Source organism: Chinchilla lanigera, unplaced genomic scaffold (genome assembly GCF_000276665.1).
Source record: "Chinchilla lanigera isolate Chin_1 unplaced genomic scaffold, ChiLan1.0 scaffold00112, whole genome shotgun sequence".
Taxonomy (NCBI): domain Eukaryota; kingdom Metazoa; phylum Chordata; class Mammalia; order Rodentia; family Chinchillidae; genus Chinchilla; species Chinchilla lanigera.
In genome coordinates this window covers 4,224,816-4,252,019 of record NW_004955513.1, presented here as the reverse complement: position 1 = coordinate 4,252,019, position 27,204 = coordinate 4,224,816, and the positions used below count along the sequence as shown (strand labels likewise).

Sequence of the window (27,204 nt, the reverse complement as noted above, 5' to 3'; positions counted from 1 at the left end):
TGTTTTGTTCCAGGAACACGGAGCTGACTAACATAGGTGGGTGAGGCTCAGGTTAGAGAGAAACCAGAGCCACATGTGAGTGGGAGAGAGCGGTCCCAAACAAGGCGGTGACAGACATTCGGCAACCAAGACCCTGGGGAACAGGGTGGGCTAAGGCGATCTTGTCTGATAGGCGGCACCACCAGCCCCTCTGGGTGAGCTACATGGACCTGGGTTCTGGGTCACAGGAGGGGGTCATGGCCCTTTAGGGGCAGATGCTACAAAACCACCAATGACATCAGGCTCAGCTCAGTGCTGTCCCCCAGGGCTGGGCAGATGCCTGCGTGGTGTCCCCTGCTACCAGGTGCTGCCTGTGGCTCACGCCTGCTCTGTGCCCGCCTCCACCGTGGCACCCGGCCCGCACCTCTCTGTGCAGTCAGGCGTGTTGTTCTCGCAGTGGATGCCGTTGAAGCCCGTTGGGCAGGTACACGTGTAGCTGTCCACGCAGTCAGTGCAGTTGGCACCATTGCGGCACGGGCTGCTGGCACACTCGTTGATGTCCTCCTCACAGAAGGCGCCCTGGAAGCCGGGCAGGCAGTCGCAAAAGGCCGTGTTGACGCCATCCGTGCAGGAGCCCCCGTTGTGACAGGGGTCTAAGGGAAACAGGAGGGCAAGCCTGACGGTGGGCACCACGCGCATCATGGGAGCTAAGTGTGCAGGTGGCACGGCCCTGCAGGCAGACCTGGGCGCTCCTGGTGCAGGGTCTGTGGTCCAGGTCCTCTTCCAGGGCCCGAGGCCAGGGAGGAGGGAGTTTTACCAGCTCAACAGACCAATCCAAAGTCCAGCAACACGTCCTTGTCTCTCCCTACTGGATGATGCCAGGCCAGGCCCTCAGCTTCTCCAAATTTTTTTTTTTTGGTAGTTCAGATCAAACGTGAGGTACTCCTCCAATAAGCTACAACCCTGGCCTTTTTTATTCTTAAGACAGGATCTTGCTAAATTGCCCAGGTGGGACTTAAACTTGCAATCCTACTGCCTCAGCTTCCCTAAACACTGGGATTACAGGTGTGCATTGTGTCTGGTTTACAGCTCAGCTTTCTATGGCACAAGATCGGAGAGTCCTGCACCTTGGTGAGGCTGGATCAAGACCAAGACTCGGGTGGGAGCACAGGCAGGACCCTGCACCACCACTGTCTTGGGGGAGAACCAACCGCACAGGCCCCGGTGCCTCTGCTCCCTCACACCCAGCTGGCAGTGCTAAGATGGCAGCCTGGGGAGGGGTAAGCTACGGGAGGCCCCTGGTGGGATGTGGAAGGTGTGTCCAGCACCTGGCCCTGCTCCCTGCCAGGACATGGGCAGTGGACCAAGCCTGGGGCTCAGCCTGTCTAAGTCCCATGGTGGATGCTGCCTGGGCTGGGTGTCAGCACAGCTGCTCTCCCATTTGACGGAGGGGCTCCCACCCGTGCCCCCGGCAACCGGGCACTCACTGGGCCGGCAGTCGTCCACGTCAGTCTCGCAGTCGCGCCCTGTGTAGCCTGGCTGGCAGTGGCACCGATAGTCCCCGTTGGTGTTCTGACAGGAGGCACCGTTGCGGCATGGGCTTTTCACACACTCATTGATGTCGACCTCGCAGGTCTGTCCTGGGTGAGGAGGTGGCTGGTTGGTCACCCTAGGCACCCGCCTCTGGGCCTTTGCCCCGGCTGCAGTGTCCACCCACAGTGCCTCTCCCCTGCCCCAGAACCACCCCCTGTGCCCCAATTTTGAGTCAGGAAAGCTACAGGTGTGCAGGGCATGAAGGCCAAGGCCAGTTCCCCGCTCTGCAGCTTCCCTGAGCATGGGGCTGGCGGGGTCCCCAGGGCTCCCCACTCCCTGCCCAGCTTGGTCGGGACCAGGCCAGCCTCACCCTGCCAGCCACCAGGGCAGACACAGGAGAAGCTCTCGTAGTCCTCGGACTCCTTGCACACCCCACTGTTCTTGCAGGGCCTGGGGGCACACGGCGCCAGCACCACCTCACACGTAGTTCCTAGGGAGACACACTCAGTGAGGCCGGGAGCTGGTGTCCTGCGTGTAGCCAGCACGTCTGCTGGCCACACCTGCCAGCCCGTCCACTGTCAGCACCCACAGCTGGCCCCGCAGGTCCTGAACCTGGGAGAAGCAGGTGGAGTACAGACAGGGATGCTGAGGACGAGCCAGACAGACGCACTCTGAGGTCGCCAGACAGACGCACTCTGAGGTCGCCTCCCACCCCCATGGGCTGCAGGCAAAGCGTGGGCCTCACCCTGCTGGAGGTGCCTGGGCACAAGACTGGTGCCAGCACAGGCGCCCCGACAGGCTGGGGAGCAGGCCTTCTTCATCCCCTTCCCTGCCTCCCTGTGACGAGGAAAAGCCCTTAAGCTGACTGAGCTCTGAGTCGAGGTTAGTGAGAAAGCCTGTGACGGAAGGGAAAGGCGTGGCACCCAGACCCCGGTCACATCCTCTCAGAGCACGGGGCTCGGCTCAGGCCCTCAGCCTGCGTAGGGACCTGGTGACGGCCACAGGGGGGCCACGTGCACCACGGTGGCTCCCACAGCCCAGGTCCGCTTCCTGTTGACGGCGCAGGGCCGGCCCCCGAGGAGCAAGGAAGCAGTATCGTCCTCGTCTCCCATGTCCCCAGCCTGCTGGTGTGACTTTCCAGGGCCCCTCTATCGGTTTCCACGGTGACCCAGCCAGGCAGGAACTTCGCCAGAGTTTCCGACAATTGTGCAGAGGAAGCAGGAAGAGGGCAGGCAGGAAGCGGGTCAGCACAGCCGGTCCTCCCGCCCGCCGCTATCAGCGCGCCTGGCCACCGAGCGTCCTCACGGACCAACAGAGACAAAGTCCAGGCCCCTAACTTCGGTCAAAGCAAACACTTTCCTGGCCCCAGGCCGTGGGTGTCATGGGAATGTGGCGCCCCCACCCCAGCCCGGCACAGGCCAGGCAGCGTGTTCTGCCCACCGCTGGGACTGCCATGTGGAATGCCCTGCACAGCTCTCTGCAGGGACCATTTCCCGCGACCCTCTTGGTCACACCCACAGCAGGGGCTGCACCCTCTGGGAAGCGGCTCCCGCCTTGCTCAGGACCAACAGAGAGCTCCTTGTTCCCGGCACAAAGAGGCTGCCGTCAAAGGAATCCCTCAGGCCTGGCTGGTGGGGAGGGCAGCCTGGCCCCCAGAGACCCAAGGGAGACCATCGATGGAGACCCCAGCCACGTCTGGCCTGGGCACCACCCTCCAACGGTTGCAAAGCCTCGCCTCTGCCACAGCAGCCAGAGGAAGTGTCTGGGACGCACTTGTCTACCTGTCTGCTCATCTGCCAACCCCAAGCCCCAACACAGGGACCCTGAGCCCCTCAGCACGAGCAGCACCCGCGCAGGCCGCAGCGCCACCGCGTCCGCACCTGTGTAGGGCAGCAGGCAGTTGCACTTGTACCCGGCCACGTCGTCTATGCACGTGCCCTGGTTCAGACACGGGTTGGACGCACACTCGTTGATGTTGGTCTGGCAGTTGGGGCCTAGAGAGGGGTGGCGGTTAGTGTGTCACCCTGGCCCAGTGCCACCCCACGCCCTCTGAGGCCAACCCCGGAAGGAGATGCGTAGACCATGCTGGTCCAGGCCACCTCCCCAGGGGCTGCCGTGCCATGCCCCGGCTTGGCTCACCGCTGAAGCCCTCCCGGCACGTGCACACGTAGCCGCCGGTCATGTCTCTGCAGGTGCCGCCGTTCACACAGGGGTTGGACTTGCACTCGTCGTCATTGATGTCACAGTTCGTCCCACTCCACCCGGGGTCACAGTCACACCAGTACCTGGGGAGTGACCACGGCACGGGTCAGCCCGGGGCTGAGCTCTGGCATCAGGCGTCTGTGCGTCAGGAGCCTCACACCCTTCCCCGTGAGCACAGCGGCCCACCTTGCCCGAGACAGTGGCAGGATTCGGACACCTCGGACGCAGGGTGGTGCCCAGTAGAGGCACAGGTCAGCCTCAGCGACACAGGGACTGCAGCCAGGGCCCCTCCCATGCTCCCACTGTGTGACCCAGGGCTGAGCATCAGCCCTCTCTGTGTTCAGCAGTATAAACGGCTCCTGCTAGCGGACACAGAAGGGGTCACGACCGCCCACACCGTGAGTGTCCTTGGATCCTGAGTGACACAGTGGCCCACAAGGACACAGCCAGGGCTGCCCATAGGCAGCACGGCCTGGCCTACCCGTTGAGGCTGTCCCGGCAGGTCCCGTGTATGCAGGGGTTGCTGCTGCACTCATTGACCTCCGACAGGCATGTGGGGTCGTGGTAGCCCTCAGGGCAGCGGCAGGTGAAGCTGTTGATGCCGTCCTCGCAGGTGCCCCCGTTGTGGCAGGGGTTCCCCGCGCACTCATCGATGTTGATGTTGCACATGCTCCCTGCAGGGAGGGGCGGGGTCTCAGATGGGCCTCAGTGCCCTGGGCTGCTGGGCCAGCCGCGCCTGTGATGCTCACCCTCTCTGCCACCCTCCCTGCAGTGCCTACAATAAGCTGTGGGCTCTGTTGAGGACGAGGGCCCTGGATGGGCTATGGGAGGAGCCCATGTGTACAGGCTGTGGCCAGCCCTGACCAAGGACTTTCTGCTATGGTCAGCCCACACTGACAGCTCAGTAGCTGGGCTGCAGGCAGCAGCCTTCGCCACCCGTGCCCAAGTCTGCACAGACTGGCCCATCCAAGGGCTCTGGGGCAGACTGTGTCCCTGTCCTTGGTTTTGCCTGTCCCCTGCGCATCCCTCACCCGTGTAGCCTGGCTCGCAGGCGCACTCGTAGCCATCGATCTTGTCCAGGCAGGTGCCTGCGTCACAGGGGCTGCTGGCACAGTCGTCCAGGTTGATCTCACAGTTGGGTCCTGAGGGCACGGTGGAATGGGCCGGTCAGCTCTGGAGCCCCACCTACCCTGCCCGGCGCACCCGCCTGTCGCAGGCCCTGGCCAGACACCTGTGGTCCCCTTGAGGCAGAGGCAGAGGTAGGCGTTGTTGCGGTCCTGGCAGGTGCCCCCGTGGCGGCAGGGCTGGCTGGAGCACTCGTTGATGTTGGTCTCACAGTGGTGGCCGGTGTAGCCCGGCTGGCAGAGGCAGGTGAAGGCAGCGACGCCATCCTTGCAGGAGCCGTAGTGGCAGGGGTCAGGGTCACACTCATTGATGTCCACCTCGCAGTGTGTCCCCGTGTAACCTGTGTCACAAGAGGGCTCAGGGCCAGCTGCTCCCGGAACCCGTGGTCACCCCCGCCTGGGAACCCACAACCCAGACCGGGTCATAGGTGTGTCTCCCTGTCCCTCCTGGAGCCACAGCTCCACAGGTGTGCTACCAGTCCCTGCCACCCCAGCCTGACCACCCCAACCTGCAGGCCTCCCCGCACCTTCTGTGCACACGCAGGTGTAGGTGTTGGGCCCATCCAGGCATTTGGCACCGTTCCTGCAGGGCGTGCTGGCACACTCGTCCACGTCATACTGACACAGGTGCCCGCTGAAGCCTGTGACCAGAGATGACTGGTGTCATAGATGGTCAGTGCCCCTGGCCAGGCTCTAGCCCACGCTCAGTAGCAGACCCCAGCTTTCCCCCTCTCTTTCGACCTGCTGCTGGGCAGTGACCAGCAGGCTGTGGGCCTTCACCCCCACAGAGGGGCCTATTTTCCAAACCCCCTTGTTGCTATGGCGACAGCGACACTGCCTGTGATTGGGGTTCTCGCTTGCAGGTGTCTGGGGCAGCTGCTTAACATCTTGAGAGGGTCAAGGCCCAGCCCTGGCCCTAGGGCAGATGAGACCCCTTTCCATGTCCCATCCTGTGGTCCTTGGAGGCTCTGTTCACCACATCTCGTTCTGGCCTCCCCCAGCACCTGAAAGGGCACAGCCTCCTGCCCTGGAGATGCATGGCAGCCTAGCACCCTTCTCTCCCGGGAAGAGGGGCTGTACCCCATCAGCAGGAAGGCGTGTCCTGGCCCTGTGCTCCCCATATTCAGCCTACCCCATGGAGTGGGGCATCCAGGAAACACCCTTTAACACTCCCAAGATGACGCTCGCCTCCCGGAAGCTGGTACCCCGAAAGAATGGAAGCAGGGTGGCAGTGCAGGGACGGGCTGGGCTGGCTCACCAGTGGGACACTCGCACAGGAACTCGCTGACCCTGTCCAGGCAGCGTCCGTTGTGCAGGCAGGGGCTGCTGGCACACTCGTCTGTGTTGACCTCGCAGTACACTCCCTCGTAGCCTGGGGAGACAGTGGGCCACGGACTGCCTCAGTGGCCCCTTCCATAGCCCCGCAGCTCTGGCAACCCCTCTGGTGCCCAGGGCTGCTGCATCCACCTGGCCCTGGCCCACTCCCTGTTGTGCCCTCTGGGACTGCCTCGGTTTCCCCAGATGACCCTGGAGGCCATGGCCTGGGTGGGAAATGAGGCTGAGGGAGGAGACGTGGCCAAGAGGATCCCAGGGCCACCAGACTCTGCCCCTCTGCATGGACCCTGCCACCTCACCAGGCATGCAGATGCACTGGAACTCCCCGATCTGGTCCAGGCAGGTGGCATCGTTCTGACATGGGTTGGAGATGCACTCGTTGACATCGATCTCGCAGCGGGGGCCGGAGTAGCCCTGCAGACACTGGCACTCGAAGGAGCCCAGGGTGTTGATGCACTTGCCCGCGTGCTCACAGGGGTTGGCACCTATAGGGGGGCGCCAGTGAGAGGCTGCACGGGCACCCTGGCCTCCCCCAGCAACCAGAGGCCTTACACATCCCTTGCGCCCCACACAGGCCTACCTAGTGCACATTCGTCCACGTCCTGGCTGCAGGCCGGGCCCGTGTACCCTGAGGGGCAGGTGCAGATGGCCTTGCCATTGACAGGGTTGGTGTCACAGTTGGAGCCCTCGTTGCAGGGGTTGCTGATGCAGGCGTCATTCAAGTGGCACAGCAGGCCTAGTGGCACGGAGGTGGTGCTCAGCAGCACTGCCCCTCCCTGGGCTGGTCCCTTCCACGTGCCACCCAGGAGGAGCCCCATCATGGCCCTCTTGAGCTCTGGGGTCCATGGCCACGCCCCCTCACCTGTCCGGCCGTGGGGACACTCGCAGTAGAAGGAAGCCACGCGGTCGTGGCAGGTGGCACCATTAAAGCAGGCGGCACTGGCACAGTCATCGATGTTCTCGCTACAGTCTTCGCCCGTCCAGCCATTGACACACACACAGTTGTAGCCGCCGTGGGTGTTGTGGCAGGTGCCACCATTCTGGCAGGCATTGGGCATGAGCTGACACTCGTCCACATCCTCTGTGCAGTACTGACCTGCAGGGGCCAGGGAACGTCAGCCCCGATGCCACTCCCAGAAACCCTCCAGGACTGGCTCCTCCCCCTGCAGCTGGCCTTCTGTCCCTGTCTGGCACCACAGGGAGACACCATCCCACTTTGCCCTCGCCTGTTACCCCCACCAGGGAGCCCCCGAGGGCAGGGCTTGCATTGGCCTAACCCAGCATCCCCAGACCAACCCAACAGGCCATTCTGAATGTTCAGCCTTCTACCAGCTCACCAAGGGCCGGGCCAGCATACTGTGTCTGTGCAGATCTAGAGTGGGTGCCTCCGGCACTGCTCCTGACAGGAGCCACCCCCATATCGTCCTTCTAGGCTCCTTGGGCTGGCCCCTTATGCACCCCAGAAAGCTGAGGGCTGCCTGCACAGCCCATGCTCTCAATAGCCTGTCCACCTGGCCAGACTCCAACCTCAAACACATGCTGGTCCACCTAGCCACAACCACAGCATGTTAACCCCACCTGGACCACTCCCCAGACTAGCAACACCGCCCGGGCCACGCCCCCACGGCAGCTGCTCCTCTAGGCTATGCCCCTCACAGTTTGCCCACCCAGGCCACGCCCCCACACATGGCCTGTCTTCTAGGCCCAAGCCGCACCCTGCCTACTCACCTGTCCACTCTGGAGGGCAGCGGCAGTTGTAGGTGTTCACACCGTCCACACAGGCGCCCCCGTTCCTGCAGCTGTTTCCCGGGCAGTCGTCCACGTTCTCCTCGCAGTTCTGGCCAGTGAAACCTGCCAGAGGGGCCACAGGTCAGCTTCGGCCCTGTGGGTCCTGGCCTGTCCCAGGAGGCCCAGAGCCTCCTGCCCTCAGCGCCAGCATCTCTAGTTTCCCTTGGACCCAGGATGCCCTGCTCAGGACCGAAGGGCTGTCCAGCTCTGGGACCGGGCCCTGTGACCAGGCAGGCAGTGCTCATGCCCACAGATGACAGTCTTCTGCAAGGACTCAGTGTGAAGGGCTGGCTGAACAGACAGGGTCCCAGGAGATCCTGCTCTGGAAGGTGCTGCTACAACCCTTCCTGCCCCACAGGCTACCAAAGGCCCTGGAAATAGCGCCCCAGCGTGTTGCTGACTCCCTACGACATCCCCGTGGGGTGGCCACAGACACTGGCATCTTGGGGTGTGGCTCTTGGGGCCTGGAGCCTCCAAGATGGGGGGGATGAGTGGCTCCGCTCAGCAAGGAAGTCGCGGGCCTGAGAGCAGAGCTGGGGTGGCCCCCTCTTCCCGAACAGCCCAGGGCCACCCCGAGGTGCAGCCCAGCAGCTCAGCCCCAGAGGACGAGCTCAGCAGCCGGTTAGCTATTAATCCACTCAACTCCCGCCGGATCAATGATCAACCCAGAAAGGCATCCGGCAACAGCCCAACCTGCAGCCAGTTACTAATTAACACCCCACAGGGATGCCTTTGACCCCTCCTGCCCCGCGAGCCCACCACACCCCGCACCAGCCGTTCTTCCATCCAAGACCCCCCCCTCACAATACTAGCCCCATAGAAACAGAGGCCAGGAAAAGCCAAAACGCCAATCAGACACTGATTTGGGAAGCATCTCGATTCAGACTCAGGGTGCAGGACCCTGGATGTCTCCTTGGGCCTCAGAGAGTTGGGCAGGGCTCAGCTGGGGCGGGCAGGGGCCAGCACAGTTCCAAATCCCAGCCTGGGCTGGGCATTCAGGCACTCCTGCGGCAACTCAGGTGGGCACCTGGGTGTGGGAGCTGCATGTCAGGCTTGGGTACAGCCTGGGCTGAGCGTCACCAGCAGGTACCCCAGCTGGCTCTCACCCGAAACAGCCCAGCTTGGCACGGGACCATGGGTGTAGCCTCATCAAAGGGTAGCCCAGCCCTGCACATGGCCTGAGACCCGCTCTTTCCCTCCCTCATGCCCCTAGCATCCCAGTGGCCCTGGGTGCGCCTGGGTCACCTGGGTCCTTGTCCCTCGCTCCCCAAGATGGGCCGGCACCAGCTCCATGCCTGAGGTCCTCCAATAAGGCCACTCCCACTGACCCCCCAGCCTGTGCCCCAGCCCCAGCAGAGTGCAGCCCCTCAACCCATGCTGCTGACACGTCCCTGGCCTTGTCACAGGGCCACCAAGAAGGACAGGGGACAGGGAGCAGCCTGTCTCACACACGCCACTTGCTGATGACTTTCCGGAAGTGTGAGGCCTAGGCTGCACCCGAGGCCTGGCCCAGCCCTGCAGGTTGTGGAAGCAGCCAGCTTCCCCTTTGGAGGGGCTGGGGTGCCCCAGGGTGGCGCAACCCTGGGTTCACCTCAAGGGCAGCTGGAGCCCTGTGTACCCCAGCACCCTAACCCCAAGCCCCTCCCCACCTAAGTGCCAACAGGGCAGCTGACAGATGAGGTTACAGGAAGGGCCACCAGGGGAAAGTGACACGTGTAGGACCTGGTCCCCAGATACCAGGGGAAGCCCGGGAGTCGCACAGGCCAGGCGCTCCCGGCAATGGCAGGCCTGCAACTCACATCTGGGTTTTAGGAAACTGGAGGAGGGCTGGCCCAGGGAAGCCACAAAGGGCCCCACAGGAGAACCACCCAGGGATGGCATGCATGTCCCAGAGGCCCGACAGAGGGCAGGAGCTCAGGAGTCTCAGGCCCAGGACCAGGTCTCAGCAGACCACACTCTCAGGCACAAAGGGCCTGGGATAGACAGTGCCGTTTGCTACAGAGTGTCCAGCCGGGGCCCTGGCCTCACACCCTTCTCCTAATGGGCACCCCAGCCAGCCTGCTAGACACACCCAGGGCTTCCTCCAGGTGCCCCCTCTCAGCCCCTGCCTCCTCTGCCCCCCTCCTGTGGCCACTGGGGCAGACCTACCTGGCAGGCAGGCACATTCGTGGGTGGTCTCCCCGGTGGGGCGGCAGGTGCCCCCATTCTGGCAGGGCGAGGGGCTGCAGGGCACGTAGGGCAGCTCGCAGTGGTTGCCAGTGTGCGTGGGACGGCAGGTGCAGCGGTAGGAGCCCACCTCATTGTGGCAGGTGCCCCCATGCCGGCATAGCCCCGGTGTCTGGCTGCACTCGTTCACGTCCTGCCGGCAGGTGGGGCCGTGGAAGCCTTGCCGGCAGCCACAGATGTAGGAGGCCTCGAAGGGCAAGCAGTGGCCACCGTTGGCACAGGGGTTGGAGGCACACGGGTCAGCCTGCTGACATGACTTCCCTGGGGGTGACAGGGCGGGGGTCAGGCTGGCCACCTCACTCCTTATGGCCAGGACTTCCCTGGGGACAGCTGCAGGCACTTCCCGAGGGACCAACCAGGATCGACCCAAGGCTGTGACAGTCACCTTTCTATACCTGAGGGACTAAGGGCCCCAGAGGACAAGGGACCCCCCCAAGGTCAGGGCCAGCAGGGGGACAGTGAGCTGGGGCCCTGGAATGAGGCTGCTGAAAACCGAGCCCCTAGAGGGCCACGAGCAGGCCCCGCCTTCACAGGGCGCACAGCTTGTGTGGCAAGTGTAGGCAGGCCTGGGTCTGCACGCCCCGGGGACCAATGTGGCTGTGGGGGCTCAGCGCCCCCCACTACCTCACCTGACCAGCCTGGCGGGCAGCGACACTTGTACTCCGTGAGCGTGAGTAGGTCACAGGTGCCCCCATTGCGGCAAGGCCCAGAGAGGCAGGCATTGTCCAGGGGCGTCAGGCAGAGGGGCCCGGAGAAGCCCAGGGGGCAGCTGCAGGTGTAGTCCACGGTACCGCCCCGGTCCACCACGTGGCAGGTCCCGGCATTCTTGCAGGGGTTGCTGAGGCAAGGGTTGGAGTCCTGGCATCGCTGGCCCACGAAGTCTCCGATGCAGCTGTCGGGAGACACGCAGGGCATTAGCTCCCCACAAGCCCCCACCGCCATGGCTGGCTGCATTTGTCTACCACATGCCGGCCGGCGGGGCTCCTACCCCACGGCATGTGTACAGCCAGGCACGGGCCCCAGAACCAGGCTGGAGGGCCGCAGGCAGGCAGAGGCTCCTCAGTGTGAGGTGTTCTAGGGCTACTTGAGAAGGGGCTGGGAGACTGTGAACGCACCAGATGCTGTGCTGGCTCACGCTGTAGCAGGCAGCTCTGTTACGTGAATTTCACAGAAAGAAGCAACAAGGGCTGGCAATGGGACAGAGAGCTTGGAAGCTGCAGCATGGCCTGCCTGGGGCTCAAGCCCTGGCAGGTGAGCAACGTCCACCGCAGAGAGTGGGCAGGGACTCCGCAGGCCGGGCACAGCCTTCGGGGGCGGGAGGGGACTGAGCTCCATCAAGCCCTCCACCTCCTGGGAGGTCGCTCACCCTCTTCCTCTCTGATGAACATGCATGAGCATGCGAAAGAGTTCATGGTTTCGCCCACTCTCAAACATCGATGCCTCAGCAGACGTGGGGAGCGAGCAGGCACACACGGCACTGGTGGCCCCTTTCCTCTCCAGAGCTCTCTTACGGGCAGCCCCAGCCCCCTGCCGCGATTTCCCCTCTGCTTCCAAGTTTTCATGGCACACAGCGGCCAAGAGTGTCACAGCTGGAGAAGCGGAGGTGCTGCGAGGGGTGCACCACCCGACTGTGAGCCAGTCCTGCCCCGCCCCGGTGTGGGTTCAGGCCCCAGCAGAGGCAGACGGGCAGGGAGGCACCTGCTTCCAGGCTGCTCTCACGTGTTCCCTGAGGACAGGCTTGGCGTCTGCCCCACCCCCACCCCCGCAGCTGCCTCAGCCACCTGCTGGCCCAGCCTCCAGAGAGGTCCATGGATCGCTGGCCTGTCCCCTCCGGGCCTCGTCCCCTGGGGGCACTGGGAGCAGCCAGGCATCACTCTTCCCACCGGAGAAGCCTCTGAGGCAGAACGTGCTGGCCTGGCAGAGCCCCAGTGGGGCGTGGAGGGAAGGTCTGGGGGACGGTTCCTCCCAGCCGGGAGCTACCTGAGTCCCATCCTGCCTTCCAGAGCCATGCGTGGGGGCTGCCACCGCCTCCCAGGACCACCTCACAGCACTAGAAACTGTGACTGCAGACGACACCCAGGCACCCCGACTCCATGCCGCTCCTGGGGGGCCTGCCCCACAAATCCCAGCCCAGTGGTCTTCACCTGTTCCCGTGCTGGCGGCAGACATGAAACCCACAGGTAGGGTGGCCCCAGGAGCACCTGGCTCACAGTGCTGGGTGCCAGTTCTGGGGCGGGGGTCCTGCAGCTCTGCAGCAGGGTTGCTCTTGGTCTCAGGGGCCTGGGAGGCATCTGTCTTCCCTGAAATCTTTCATCTGGGCTGAGCTTGGGTGGGGAGGACACAAAATGGCCACTCTGGCTGACCATCTGTTGCCAAAAGCCAAAAGTCCCCAACCAACTGGTTTAAGAAAACAAATCGCCACGCCTCCAGGGAGTTCACTCAGGCCCTGCCCACGGCTCAGCTCCAGCCCAGCAATGTGGGAAGCCGGGGACGTGGGCAGCCCTGGAGGGGGAGGCATCTCACGTGGCCTCTGCGTCACACCTGCCCCCTGGGCACCACAGGCCCTGTAGGGCCACCCTTGAGCGGAGTGGGGCGCGGGCACAGCCGTTGCTGCACCGGGATCCAGTTACAGCCCGCCCAGGGGCCTGGGAGCTACAGGCTGGGCCCAGTGTGGCCTCCCCCTGCATCAATGCCCCTTTGTGAGGCGGGAGCTGGCTATGGCCCACTTGGAGAAAGGGCTTTTCTCTTTCTCAGCCACTGACGAAATCAGCAGGGGGTGGGTGCAGGACAGAGGCCGCTTGATCATCAAAGCTGGGTCTGAAGCCACTATCCCGGACTCCCTGCACACACACTGGGCCCGTGCCCATGCCAACCAAAGCACCAAGAAGCCCACCTAGGTAGGCAAGATGCTGCAGGTCCCGTCTGCTGCCCAGAGCCCTCATGTGGCTTGGCTCTTGGTCCCTGGTCCTCACGGGTCAGCCTCAGGCCTCAGCCTCTGCCAGATACTTTAAGGGGAAGTCACTGGACACTGCCAAATGGCCCAAAGCCCTGCCCATAACCCTGGCCCCACAGCCCCAGCATGTCCCCTCTGCACCCCGCAGGGCCCCCAGGCGAGGACTGGAGAACCTGCCTGGCTAGACACAGCCAGACCAGCATGGGGAAAACATGCCCAATAAATCAGGCATCGGCAGCACGGACAAAGGGCGGCCAAGGAGCAGGTGTGCCTGCGGAAGGACAGCTGCTCTTGCGGGCGCGGCCAGCCGCCAAGCCAGCGGGTGGGGCAGGAGCAGGGCAGCCAGTGGCTCAAGCAGGCTCCGCGTGGGGGAATGTGGCGGCTGAGAGGGCTCTTTGTCCTCCCCACTGCCACCCTGGGCTCTGGGACTTACAGTGAAGGCACGCTGCTGCGGGCGGGCAGGGCCATGGCAGAAGGAGAGAGCAGCGTAGAGGAGCCCACCATGGGGGCAGCTTAGAGGGTGTCCCAAAGGCCTTTCTTCTGCCCGTGCCTGGACTCCCACTCCAGCTATGCCCACCTGTTTGCACCTCTCCACCAACCGGCCATGGAGCTGGAGCTGCCTGGGGACAGACACACATCACCTCCTTCCCTACAGCGCTGACGTCCCCAGGAAGATGGGAGGGACCTTAGGCTGCAGCTCAGCATGGCTGGGGCCACCAACCCCAAGATCTCCACAGTCCTGGCAGCAGCATGCAGCAGCACCAGTGGCTGCTCCATCCTCAGCACCTGTCCTGGCATCTGGGTGAAAGCCATGGGAATTGGCATCTGGGCTTGACTAAGAAAGTCACACCCAACAGCTGGCTGGGCCATAGGGAGTCTCAGAGCACACCAAGCCAGGGTCCAGCTGTGTAACCCCGGCACTCATGGCCACCCACACCTCCCATCAAGGCCAGCGGGAGCCCTTCCAGGACTAAAGGGGAAACTTCTCCAAGGTGGGAGCCCTGAGCCTTCCTGGACAGGACAAAACTGCCCCCCCCCACACCTGCGGCTCTCAGCACCCACCGTGGGAACCCAGCCCCGCAACAGGTGTGCCCAAGACAGGCTCCCTCCTTCTTGAGGCTGCCTGGGCACCTGTTTGGCCACCCAACCCCACCCCCGTGGCCTGGTGGGTGTGGCGCAACCTGCCACATCCAGGCTGGCACAGGTGAGTGGCAGGCGGCTTGCCGCCAAACCACTCCTGTGCCTGCTGTCCTGAATCCGCCGCCTGGGCTTTGTTCCCGGCTTCAGTATTTCCTCTGTGCCGGCTCCCGCTGCCCTCCCGGCCGCGCGCTCCATAGAAATGTGACTCCCCAAAGCCTCTGGAGGCAGATGTTGCCATGACCTTTCACCCGGGACTAATTCTAAATTGTGCTGTTTTCCTTTCCAAGCTAAGCAGCCATCTGCCACCCCCAGGGGACAGATGACAGCTCCCTCCACCCCAAAATGAGGAGGAGGGGCAACAGCACAGTGGGGGCATTTACTCGGCTCCTGCCCCTCCTGCCCACACGGGGTTTATGGGCGAGGGGGCAGGGGCAGCAGAGCTGGTTGGAGAGGGAGGCCAGGGGGACAGAAATGCCATGGGGGAGGGGCCTGGAAGTGACTAGAGGAATTTCTGGAGTGGGGAGAAGCTCCTCCAGGGGAGGGGCGAGGCTCATGGGACCATCCCTCCACACAACACACCCAGCCGGGCACTCAGTGTGGCCTCAGTTTCCCCTGAGTGCAATGGGGCACCAGAGGGATAGCACAGTGTGGGGCTCTGGGACTGGCGTACCAGGCAGCACATCCAAATTGTCACCACCTGGGTGGAGGGGATGCTAGCCCTGGCCAAGGCTGGATCTGCTAACAGGCCCACTGCCCACCCTGGGGGCAGCACAGCAGCCCTGCACTCGGGCTCACACCGAGGAACTGCACCCAAGGCAGCAGCAGAGGAAGGGAGCAGGGAGACGCCCAGCCTAACACCCCTCCGCAACACACAGTGCACCGTGACAGAGGGGCACCCCTTCCCAGACACCCCAAGGCTGCCATTGCAGGGAGCCCTGGCCACACCCACCAGGAGCCAGTCAGATCCCCCCACTCTGCCTGCCTAGAAACCCCCTGCCAGCCCTATGGGCACTCTGGCCAGCGAGGGTGTCTGGGCTCTGATCCTGCCCTGCTCAGCCAAGACACAGCAAGGACAGCCACCCACTACCCACTCTGCCATGCTCAACCCACCTACCTTGCCATCCTTGCCCAGGCCAATGGCATCTGTGGGCTTGGCAGGAGGAGTGTGTAACAAGAGCCCCTGCTGAAGGGGGAAACTGAGGCCAGGCTGAGTGGTCTGGGGAACAGACTCGGGCACGGGGTGTCCCCCACAGGGCATTCACAGGGTCGACAAGCCCAGCGCTTTCCCTAGCCAAGGCTTCTGGGGATCGGGGATCCTGGGGGAGCTCCTGGGACCACACCAGGCCCCCATCCAGGCAGAGACCACCACCAACTAGGACGCAGGGCCTGGGGCAGGCTGGGCAGGAGCTTGGAGACCTGCTGGATGCCCTGTGTCCCATCTAGGGTCCCAAGGACAAAGCCTAGGAGGCAAGAGACCCTCACTGCTCACTGTCCTGTCCTCTCACGCCCCAAGCAGCCACGGCACCTGGAGCCCCCAGGTCACGCATGTGGCCCGGGGTCTGGAGGCCGCAGCCTGGGACCGCAACTGCCACCATCGCCGGGAACAGCCTGGGATGAGCTGGCTGTGTTCTCCCGGAGCCTTGGGAGCGGGGCAGGGGCCAGGGCTGCCGGGAGGTGCAGACAGCCTCCAGCCCCACACAGCAGTGCCAGCGACACCCAAGGGTGGCCGCGGACAGGGGATAGGAGCTGGGCCAGGGCAGGTGGAGCACAGCCACGGGTGGTCACAGGGCTGGCGCGGTCCCAGTCAGCCCGAAGCGTGGTTCTGATCTCCCCATCCCCCGTAGCGCACAGCACAACAGCCCCGACGGTGCAAATGCACTGAAGAGGGAAGAGGAAGCAGGGGGAAAGGCATGGTTTCCTCGAGGCCAGGGAGCCCTTTGTGTGGGAGAGGAGGGGACGGAACCTGCCCTCCGGGAAGCCACCTTTCCCACCGCAGGGAAACAATACCCCCTTGGGCTCATTGTGCCTGGAGCGGCTGCTCTTGGAAAGTGGTCTGCTCCAGAAGGGACAGAAAGGCCCCTGCCACTTCCCGGAGATGGAGACGGCCTGCTGGGGTGGGCAGTGGTGATCGTGTGCGGGGGAGGACCACCATTTGGCCAGCCCTACCCCCCAACAGTGCCAGAGGTACGGCACAGGCAGCACAGGGGCCGGCAACCAGCGGGCACCATCGAAGGTGTGAAAAATGCCCTCTTAGGGGACCCCAAGGAAACACCGTCCTCCACTGGGGGTAACATAACACCTGGTACCACTAAAAGACAGCCCCAGGCTGCAGACCAGGCTAGGCACGAGTGCCCTGCCTGGGTGCTCCTGATATCCACCCCGCCAAATGGCCCCTTGGGACACACAAGGATGGCTTCAGCACCACAGAGGCCAGGGATGGTCACATCCTGTGACCAGGGGCTGCTGCTCCCAGCTAGGGGGGCGCCCAGCCTTGCCCCCCGCAGCAACTCAGCCTCAGTGCAGGCAGTTGATCGGTACATGGGGCCAGGCGTGCTGGGAGAGCTTAATCCAGAAGTCGATCAATTAAGCCAGCAATCGCAGTCTGTGCTGGATGCCAAAGCCAGAAGCGATCTGCCAACTTCCTGCCTCTGCCTCCTGAGTAGATGCCAACAGGGGATAGCGGGTGGAGCTGCCAAGGTGGACCACACGGCTGGGGCAGCCACTAGGTGTCTAGGTCTGCGTCGAGCCATCCCTCCCTGGGATGCCAGAGCTGGAGGAGGTAGGAGGACACCAAGACCCCTGACATCAGCCCAGCACACACAGGAGGCTGTGCCTTCCAACACAGACGTGGCTGCCATGGGCTGCATCTTGTGCCCCGCGGTGGCTCAGTGACACTGGGCCCACCTTAGAGAGGAGGAGGCTGGGGCTTGGTGGGTCACAGGTAGCTCAGTGCCTGGGCTTTGCAGTCGGAGGGCAGAGCAGCTCCCCTGGAGTCAGACTGAGGAGGGAGGGTGCCCTGCACCCAAGCTGCCCCACCCGCGGCCTGGATTTCCCGCCTGACCACCTGATCTCCCGGCCTGGCCGGCCGGGCAGACAATGCAGCCTTACATGAAGAGCTTGGCTGAAACAAAACCCAGGCTGTGGGGTAGGGGTGGGGGTGTCTGAGGGAGGCCTGGAAGCGCAGCTCCCACCACTGCCACAGAGGACACCTTGGGCCCAGACTCTCAGACCCTCCTGTCCGGCAGTAGGGTCACTGAGTGCCACTCTGGTGCCCTCCTACCCAGCTGCTGGCACTGGTGGATGTGGGGATGCGTCCGCCCAGCCCTGGAGCACAGCCACCGGCCACTGGGCACACAGAAGGAGGGGCAGCCCTGGGATACATTCTTCTGCCTGCTCCCAGGAAACCAGTCTGATGGGGGCTGGCTGTGGGGAAACCTGCAGGGCCAACCCCGCCTGCATCCTCCTCGGTGGCATGCAGTGGTGCTTCAGTGATGGCCCCATGGCACTCAGCAGCCCCATTCTCCCTGACCAGTATGCAGACGGGGACTCCAACAGGCAAGCAGCTGGCCCTCCACCCCAGGCAGAGGGCCAGGCCCACCGTACACCAGGCTGCCCCCAGGGGCCTCCGGACCCCATAAGCTCTGGGATGAAAACCAGGTAACTGCACCCAGCAAGAGCCACCCCATGAGGAGGAGCCCATACTGCCACACTTCGGGGACACCCAGGGGCTCCCGGGCCAGTTGGGACAGCCTAGGGGGCTCTTCCCCGTGGGGGCAGGTGGGGGAGTTAAAGGCTGGCCTGGGCAGGCACCAAATGACACACAAACCTGCCCAAACCCCTGGCTTGACCTCCAGCGGCCCATGTGACCTCACTCGAACCTCAACAGCTGCTGCGCCTGTCATCCCAGCACTAGGGAGGCCGGGGCAGGTGGATGGCAGGGAGTTCCAGGGCAGCCTGGGCTACACAGTGAGTTCAAGGCCAGCCTGGACTGCACAGCCAGACTCTGTCTCAAAACATAAAATGAAAGCAATAGCCTCAATAGCCTCCCCACACCCTGCAGCCGGGCTGGTCCCTGGGAGAGACTGTTCCACACAAGGCCACAGTGGGGGGGAGTGCAAGGAGACAGGCACATTCCCACGGGGGTGGGGTGCAGGGTGCAGCATGAGACCCACCGGTCACTTCTTGTAGCTTTGAGAAAGTCTGGGGCGACTGTGACACTGAATGAAAATACAGCCAACCGGCTGGCAGGGAGGAGACAGGGGCTTCCCCCCAGGGCACTCCTCTTGCCCGTGGGCGGCGTTCCCCAGCTAAGAGGAAGGCAGGCTCCCAGGTGAGTGCCGCTGAGGCCACGCAGCCCAGGCCTGGCGGAGGCCAACTCCTACCAACCACTGCCAGGCGCCAACCTGGGCTGAAGGGACAGGTGCTGGACGGGGCAGGTCTGGCTCAGAGCCCAAGTCTAGGCAGTTCCTGGCCACACCGCAGGCCCCAAGACTGGAAGCCGGGCCTTCCAGGGACACAGAGCTGCCCATCGGCCGCAGGCCTGCCCCATCCTGGCTCAGCTGCCCACATCGATGGCCCAGCACAGCCACGCACACCAGACACCTGGACCAGACCTGGCTCTCCCCCGGCAGCTGGTTCTTCTGGCCTCAGCCCCTCCACATAGGCACAGGGAGGCGGAGGCCATGGCCAAGTCCGCCGGGGAGCTGGGGCCGGGCACCGCCCCAGCCTCGGCTCACACCCCCTCTCCATTTACCAAAAAGTCCTGGGGGAAAAACAGACCCTGGCAGCCCTGGCTTCTCCCCCAGCCTCTCACTTCCAGTAACTGTTATTTCCGCTCGTCAACAGCCGAAACCGAGAGGAAATGGTGGGAGGCAGGTCCCCGAGCCCGCGGCGCGGTCCCTGCCGCTCAGCCCCTGCCCATCTTTCCAGCACTCCCCACCCACCTTCCTCTCACGGGGCCTGGGCTAGGCGGGGCGGGCCAGGGTCCCGGACCATCTGTCACCATGCCAGGGCTGGCCTGTGGCATCTTGAAGTGACACCCAGGGCCGGGGAGCCCACAGCTGAAAGCTGGGTGCCCCAGGGCTGGAGGCACAGATGTTTCCCTGGTACACTGGGGGTCTCCCCACAACGGGGAGCCCCAGGCAGGCATCCAGTGGGGCCAGCACCCCATGTCATCTCAGCAGAGGACGGCAGTCCCGTCCTGCCTGCCCCAGGCTGCAAATTCCTTGCAGGGAGGGGCTGTCCACCTCTCAAGCCTCCACTTGTCCCTGGGCCACTGTGAAGACACAGGGTGGAAAGGATGCAGCGGGACCTGCATCCCTGAGGCCAGCGCTGGGGCCAGGACAGGGGCAGGGGAGTTTGTTCAGCAAATTAGCAGTGTCAACAGAGGATAAGGGGGCATTCACCGGCTTACAAGGACAGCCACTTCAAGCACTTGACCCAGGCCAGGTATCAGTGAGCCAGGACAGCCTGATGACTGATGTTCTTATCTACCCACTAGGGAGAGACGGGACCTGCCCCCCAGCCCCCGGCAGGCAGGGGGGAAGTAGTAATGCACTGCTTCGTCAGCAACACTCTCACCACCTGGCCTGGTGAGCATAGGGGTGTCCCCGTCCTTAGGTACAGCCGGATGAGTGGCTGAGGCTGGGGACGGGTCTGTGCTGTGGCCTCACCCTGAGATGCCCTAGGTGGTCCCCAGGAGCACCTGCGGGACTTGCAGGTGCAGTAAGGAGGCTTGGCCGCCCAGCTCACCCTGACTTCCCCTGCTGGCCAGCCCACATGACAGCAGGACTCTGCGCTCCTTCCAGGAAACCGCCAGGCCTGCCGCATGGCTCCCCGTGTCAGCCAGGGGCTGCGGCGCTAGCAGGATGTGACCTCCCACCTGTGCAGCCAAGGGCAGCACAGGCCAGGTGTCCACAGCCCCCCAAGGAGCACACACTCGAAGAAGCCACTCTGCCTTCACTCTAGAGTGTAAATGTCAGGCTGTATACTGAGTGGGGGCCCAGCAGCGGGGACATCTCTCCAGGGGGCTTCCATCCCTGGACCAGTGGATGTAGGGGGCTGCTGTGTGGCAAAACCCCGGGGAGAAGACTTCTTTTACCAGAGCTCTACCAATCTTGGACCCACACAGAAAGCAACCCCCAAGTGCCAGCCCCCCAAGCACCCCACCGTCACCACTGAGTACAATGACTAAATGCTGGAACTCGAGCTCCTGTCCGTCAGGAGAGAAGGGCGGACTACAGGAGAGCCGGTGCCTCCCCGAGCCCCAGGGCAACTCAGGTCACCACTTGCATCACAGGACTTAGTCCTACAGCACAGGCCAGAGCTGACTGGGGCAGGCAGGACCTAGGAGCCCTGGACACATCCAAGCCTCACTGCCCACACTGCCTCAGTCTGGCAGCCCAAGTGCCCTCCACAGTGGGCCTTGCCCCAATGCCACAGGGTCCAGAGCACCCAGGGAGGTGTCCAAGGCTCTGACCTTAGATGGCTGAGACTGAGCGGCCTGGTGTCCAGTGGGGTGACACCTCTCCTGCAGGGGGGAGTGGGGTGTGTCTGCTTGGCCACCCCACACCCCACAGCAGAGCACAGATGACAGTGAGAATCCCCTCCAGCAGGCCCAGGAGGCCACAGGCTTGGTGGCCTGTCCCTGGGCAGGGTGGGGCTGTGGGCACGCCAGGACTGTGCTGGGCTCCGCAGCTGCAGGTGGCTGCACAGGCCCAGGGGGGAGCCGTGTTGAACACCCCAGCCCACCACCCACCTCCTCTGAGAGGTCAGCGGAGTGCACTTGGTCCCAAGCACTGTGCCCCACTCGGGCCAGTCCCTGATGGCTTCAGGCAGCTGAATTCTAGTCTCCAGAGAGTGACACTCTAATCCACACTATAGCACAGAGACACTGCTCAAGGAGAGACACCAGACACACGGGCGCACAGCCTCACTCACAGGAAATGTCAGAACAGACAGGCGCGTCCGTGGCTGCCAGCGGCTGAGAGAGGGGCTGGGATATGACTGCTCTGGGGTGACAGAGAAGCCTTGGAACTGGTAGCAGTGACAGTTACATGATGTTGTGAAAGTACTAAACGCCACTAAGGTGTGCGTTTCCAATGGTTAAGACAGCAAGTTTTATGGTATGTACTCAAAAGCCCCCCAGATTAGCCCTCAGCCACCTGTGCCCAGATCACGCCACTTTGGAGAAGCACCTCCCCCTGGCCTCTACCTGTTCCTCACACCCCCTTCCGGGAGGGGCACGCCAGCCCAGGGCCCAGGGGCTCAGCACTCGGAGACTGGAGCCCAGAGCAGGCCCCAGCCTGGCAGAACCGGCCCCGCTGCATGGTCAGGCCACATTCCCGGGCACTGCTGCCAGCTGCCACCACCACTGTGTGTGCCGACTGTCCCAGGGTCCGCCTTGCCGGGACAAAGCTAAAGGGGATTCCAGGGGTACTGATCCTGAAAGGGGAAACTGAGGCCCAGGAGACAGGGCTCAGGGGCACAGCTCACTGGGGCCAGCAGGCTCTGGGCCTGCCAGGGAGTACAGGGTGTGTCCCATGGGGAGCCCCAGCCTGCCTGGGAAACCAATGATCAGACACTCAGATACAGAGGAGGGCCGTCAGCATGCCCTCGAGCCAGCCGCTCATTAAAGCCAGTGATGCTTCCTCCGGGGCCTCTGGGAAAGATCCAGAAAGTTCTGGATATGCCTGCACAGGAAGGCCAGGCTGACACAAGCTGGTCCCACATCCCCGCCCTCCGCCTACATCTACACCTCTCAGCCTCGTCCTTCCTACCTGGAACCAGGAGGAAACCAACATCACTGGTCCTGCAGGGAGGACGGCAAACACGGCGCCACCAACGGGGGGCTCCCTGTTCGGGAAGCGTCACCATTTTTAAGGAAAGCAACATCAAAGTTCAGTCACCTCTGCAAAGCCACATCCTCTCACTATTTATAGACAAGACGCAGGACAGGAAAGGTTCGCACCCCGCACCCAGCCCAGCACTGCTGGCGGTGGGGCGGGGGGGACCTGCCCTCCGTAGTGGTGTGTTCAAGGACCTAAACCAGTGTCCACTCACAGAGTTGCCGTCTGTGACTGAGACGTGACGCCCAGCAGAGATGCCCCCACTGTCCCAGCACCCACCCCACACCCTAAAACGGGGCTCCCCTATCTACCACCCACCTTCTCCTCCCTGGGATCACAGTTGCTGTCTCTGTCCTTTTATATTATTTTTATTTTCTCTCTGGAAAGCACTGGCAGCCCCCTCTCCAGCGTCTCCCCTGGCTCTGTGACAGGCAGGCCCTCTGTCCAGGTCACGGCATCCTGGTCTGAGCAGTGGAGGCCCCAGACAGGGTCCTCACCCCAAGGGATGACAGAACCAGCAGTGCCGTCGTTCCCAAGGCGGCAGGTGAAACGGCAGGACCAGGTGACAGAAAACACATGGCTTCTGCTCAGGCCCTCCCAGCCTGAAGAGTCACTTCCTGCTGAGGCCCTGGCCTCTACATCACTCCTCGGCTTGCTTCCTTGCTCTGGAACAAGAGGGGTAGGGCCGTGGGGAGCTGTGACTGACAGGCCACCCCAGCTGGCCTGCTTGGGCCTCTTCCTCTTCACTTTCTGGAGCCTGAATGGGACAGTGTCATGGGGCTGCTTGGAGCCTCAGCACAACGTAGGAGCAGGCAGCCCTGTGCACATCCCCCATGTGGCTGGCTGTCCCTACACAGGGAACACCAGCTGGGAGGCTGCATCTGTCTTGTCCCAGCCCTGTCCCAGCCCCGTGTCACACTTGGAGCGGGACCTAGCACTCGGCAGGTGCTCCAAGCACACAGGGAAGAAAGCAAAGGCGGCCAACCGGAGCAACGGGTAGGGTGGGGCGGGGGCAGGAGAGTCCCCAGAATCTTGAGCTCCTCCCCAAGCAGCGCTCAGCGGGCAGCCCCTTTGGATTCTCTGAATCAACTCATTCACCAACGAAGTACTCAGAATGAGGCTTTGCCTGCTCACAGCGGAGGGGACCGCCAGCCAGCCAGCCGTCCTCTGTAATCCTTACCAAGACATCAACCGCCTAGCAAGCCTGCCTTACAGACGGGGAAGCTGAGGCTCAGGTGACCTGAAGACCCAAGGTCACTGAGCAGGTGCGCAGCAGAACATGGCCTCGAATGCAGGGCTGCCTGTAGCTCCAGCCCCTTCCCTCTGGGTTCTCTGGCCAGGAGGGCTCACGTAACTTCTGTGACACCAGACAGATAACCCATGGTATCCTGACTTCCCTCCAGCTGAGGGAGCTGCTTATCTGCTTAGCCACCCTATGCCTCTGCCCCCAGCACAGAACTGGCAGCCCTAAATGTCAGGTGGTGGACACACACACCCCTCAAAAGACAAAGCTGCCTCTAGCTCTTCCCACTTTTGGTATTCATAGGGCCAGCAAGGAGGTTGGCAAATGAGCCCCGCCTGCCCCAGGGGCCATCAACATCCACCGCAGCCACAGGGCTGCTGCACACAGCTGCTGTCCAGTGACTGCACCCCATCCACAGGACGCACGCTGAGCCTTTCCTACACAGCTATGCGCTGCCTGGCCCCAGCGACCCGGGGCCCTCTGGGAAGACGGCTGCCACCAATAGAATCCTCTTTTCCAATCCTGAGCCCTCAGCCCGGTGACAAGCAGCCTGGGAAAGTTCCTTCTCTCGGGATGGAAAGAGATGATTCACAGGCAGGCACTGTGACTCCACATTTCCCTGACCCATCTACACAGCAGTGGCACCAAAAGCCAGGAAGCTTGAAAGGCCACAGATGGAGGCCGCACCCCAGATACCTTGAGAAGACAGAAGCTTCTCCCTTCGGCCAGGAGAGCCACAGGGCTGATAACAGAAAGGCAGAGGCCTCCAAGAGGAGTATGGGGACCCATGAGCATCCCGGCCCAGAGGGGGAGCCACACTGCACCCAAACTGCACTGCACCCTGGCCCTGTGCCTCCCTCGGCAGGGCGGGCTGTGGCCCTGGCCTCTGACGCTGCTGCCCACAGGTCAGCACTTCCGCCTCATCTTCTGGATTCGTGGGGCAAGCACAATGGCCCTCTGTGGGCATAGCTCGGCCAAGTGCCAGGCCAAACTGAGGCAGGATTCTTGCCAAGGAGGAGGGGCATGGGCCCTGGAGGAGGCAAGGGCAGGCACAAAACCCTTATTGGTGGCCCAGCTTGGGTTGCATGGGGTTCACAGACAACATCCCTGAATTTGGGAAGCAAAGACAGCCCACAGCATTGTCGCCTTGTGGGCTTGAAGGGTTTTGGCACAGATGCCAGAGAGCAGGGCATGGGAGCGCCTGGGCAGCCTGCACCCCAAGGCACAGCCCTCTCAGGCCGGGCAGAACAGAGCGGCAAGCCTCAGCCTGGAAAGACCCAGCCCCAGCTCACGGCCAGGCTGCACCCATCCCCGGTGGTCCAGAAGTGGGAACCTTCCACCTTCCAGCACAGGGGCCCTCCGCCCTCCCCAGCCTCCGAAGGAGCAAGGTTCTCAGCCTGCCTGCTCGAGGCGAGGCACGCCGCCGCTGTGGCGGGGAAGGGGGCCGTGCATTCTGGGAAGCCACGCATAATTAATCACACAGCATTAATCCCCCTCCCAACAATAGCCGCTGCACTTCCCCTGAATCCCAGCTGTCGCCTCTGAATGGAGGGAAACAAGATTTAGGGCATCAAGCGTCCGTGAGGCTTCTGCAGCGGGAGAAAGGGCCCCCAAAAAAGCAAAAAAAAAAAAAAAAAGCTAGTGTGCATTCATTAGCATCGGACAAAGACACAATTGGCTTTGTCCAATAAACTGCTCCCAGACCTGCTTAATTGGCTTCAGTCTGGGGAGGGAGGGGGCCGCCTGCCCAGGCCAGGCAGCGAGGGCAGGCGCATGGGGTTGTCAAGGGGACGGGCCCTCAGCAGTTGGAACGAGGGCGCGCCGCCTGGGCTCGAGCCGTTTCTGTCTGCAGCCTCCAAGGGAGGGGAGGTCCGGCCCAGAACCTCCTCGGTATTCTCATCAGGGCCAGCTCAAGTTGAAGGGCACTGGCGCGGCACAGAAACTTCCCAGGCCGGCTGAGCCGCAGCCAGCCAAGGCTCAGGGCCCAGGCAGGAGTCCCAGCGCACCGCAGACAACGCCCCACGCCCTTCAGCACCCCATCATGCCCATTTCACAGTGGAGGACCCCAGCGAGGCAGGGAGGCCCGCTGGCCGCAGGCAGGAGATGGGATTCACCGTGGCCAGCGCTGAAGCCAGACTCAGGACACCCATACCCCACAACCCAGGCAGGTGGCGCCAGCAAGGAAGTTCCAAGTCCTGCAGCCTCGCCCAGAGCCCAGGGCCAAGCCAGGGTGGGTTTGGTTCAAAGCAGCTGATTCCCCCTCCAGCAGCAAGAAGCCCACCTGCCCAGAGGAGAGGCTCCTGGTGATGGGGAGGGGGGCCGTCTGTAAATGCTTCAGACCCCCCAAGGTCAACTGTTCCTCAGCGACTCAGAGAAGGAACGGCACCAGGGATCCCCTCCTAGTGCTGCCACTCCAGCCCAAGGTGCCCACAGAGTGCGCCAACCTCCGGCGGCAAGAGTGGTTCCACACGCGGCATAATTGCTGGTGATTAAGTAATTGCCAGACTTTGTCCAATAAAAGTCAGCACGTGACCGAGCCCAGCCACGGGCTGAAGACAATGGCCCAGTGTTCAGTCCCCAGGAGGCAGGGGCTCTGCGCCCACAACAGCAACAGGTCCCCGCAGGGGCTACTCACACGCAAGCCTCTGTGCCGTTGAGTACTTCACACCGCCCGCCGTTCTCGCAGGTGCCGGGCTGGGAGCAGCGCAGGCCTGGAAGGGGCAGGAGAGAGGTCAGCCTGGGCTGCCGCTGCCCCCTCCCCTCGGTACCCCGGCGTGGGATCTGCCACCAGCCCCAGACCCTCAGGGTCACTGGGGTGTCTTGGGGACAGTACACAGGAAGCCCACCCAAACCCAAGGGGCTTCCACGTTCCGCGCTCGGAAGGGGAGCAGGTGGGATAGGTGGCAGGTGAACAAGTCACCCTCCCAACTGGGAGGGGCCGCCCGGTCCACGCCTAAGAGGAAGAGGGAAACCAGACAACTCAGACCTATCTCCCAAACTTTTCACCCCCCAGCCCGGTAGGTGTTCACTGGGGAGCCGGTAGGGCTGGGACCCCTAACCGGCCACCAGGATCGTCCCGCTGTTCAAACACAATCTTGGAAGAGGCCCGGGAGGCGGAGGCGGGAGGGGGTGGCCACACAGCTCCCCCCCTCGTGGGAAAATGCGACAGCTGCGGAGCCCGCGGCCCCTCCTGCCGACAAAGCGCCGGCCAGGGAATCAGAGCGGCCCATTGTCGCGCCAGGGCCGCCTCCTGGGACACCGGGGCTGCACCCAGGGACCTGCCCCGCCCCCGCGACACCCAATACCTGGTCCCGGGCATCTGTGGGGCAGCCCCTGCCGCGCCCACAGAGGAGGCGGAGAGCCCCGATCCGGAGGAATTCGACCCCATTCTCGGGAAGGGATCATTAATCAAGCCCCTCCTCCCAACTTAGGGGGCCGCGGAAACTAAGCCCCGGCGTGGGGGCGGGGACGGGGTGTCACATGGAACCCTATTTTGTGGAACAGGGCAATTCTCTCCTCTACCTCTGGGGAAAGAATGGAGTCGGGCACCGTTGGGCTCCGAGAGTCCCTCCCGGCGACGCGAGCAGAGAAATAAGCGTCCCGGAAAGAACCCCAAACTTCTCCCCAAGCGAAAGCACCCGCAGGCTCCGCGCACTCCGACACCGGGTGGGGGGATCCCGGGTCCCGGGGCGCAGCCGCCGCCCGGACCCCACACTGCGCGCCCCGACATCCGCCCCCGCGCGGGCCGGCGGCGAAGAAGAAAGAGAGCAAGTGGCCCCAAGAAGCAACAGGAAGCTCGAGCCGAGCCGCTTCAAACCGAGAAGGCGGCGGCAG

General features: G+C 63.3%; 1 protein-coding gene across 1 annotated transcript in view; it reads right to left on the bottom strand.

Moving 5' to 3' along the window:
* Notch1 (notch 1) overlaps positions 1-26,081 on the bottom strand; it is a gene marked incomplete at its 5' end in the record, with an annotated part of 38,937 nt that extends 12,856 nt beyond the window's left edge. Inside the window, 17 exon segments of the mRNA XM_013506704.1 lie at positions 404-632; positions 1,467-1,619; positions 1,883-2,002; positions 3,393-3,506; positions 3,652-3,797; positions 4,196-4,388; positions 4,746-4,856; positions 4,946-5,179; positions 5,366-5,479; positions 6,097-6,210; positions 6,473-6,658; positions 6,754-6,909; positions 7,036-7,269; positions 7,902-8,024; positions 10,110-10,448; positions 10,817-11,079; positions 26,006-26,081. Of these exon segments, the coding sequence (XP_013362158.1) occupies positions 404-632; positions 1,467-1,619; positions 1,883-2,002; positions 3,393-3,506; positions 3,652-3,797; positions 4,196-4,388; positions 4,746-4,856; positions 4,946-5,179; positions 5,366-5,479; positions 6,097-6,210; positions 6,473-6,658; positions 6,754-6,909; positions 7,036-7,269; positions 7,902-8,024; positions 10,110-10,448; positions 10,817-11,079; positions 26,006-26,081 (2,905 nt within the window).
* Between the last annotated feature and the right edge of the window lie 1,123 nt (positions 26,082-27,204).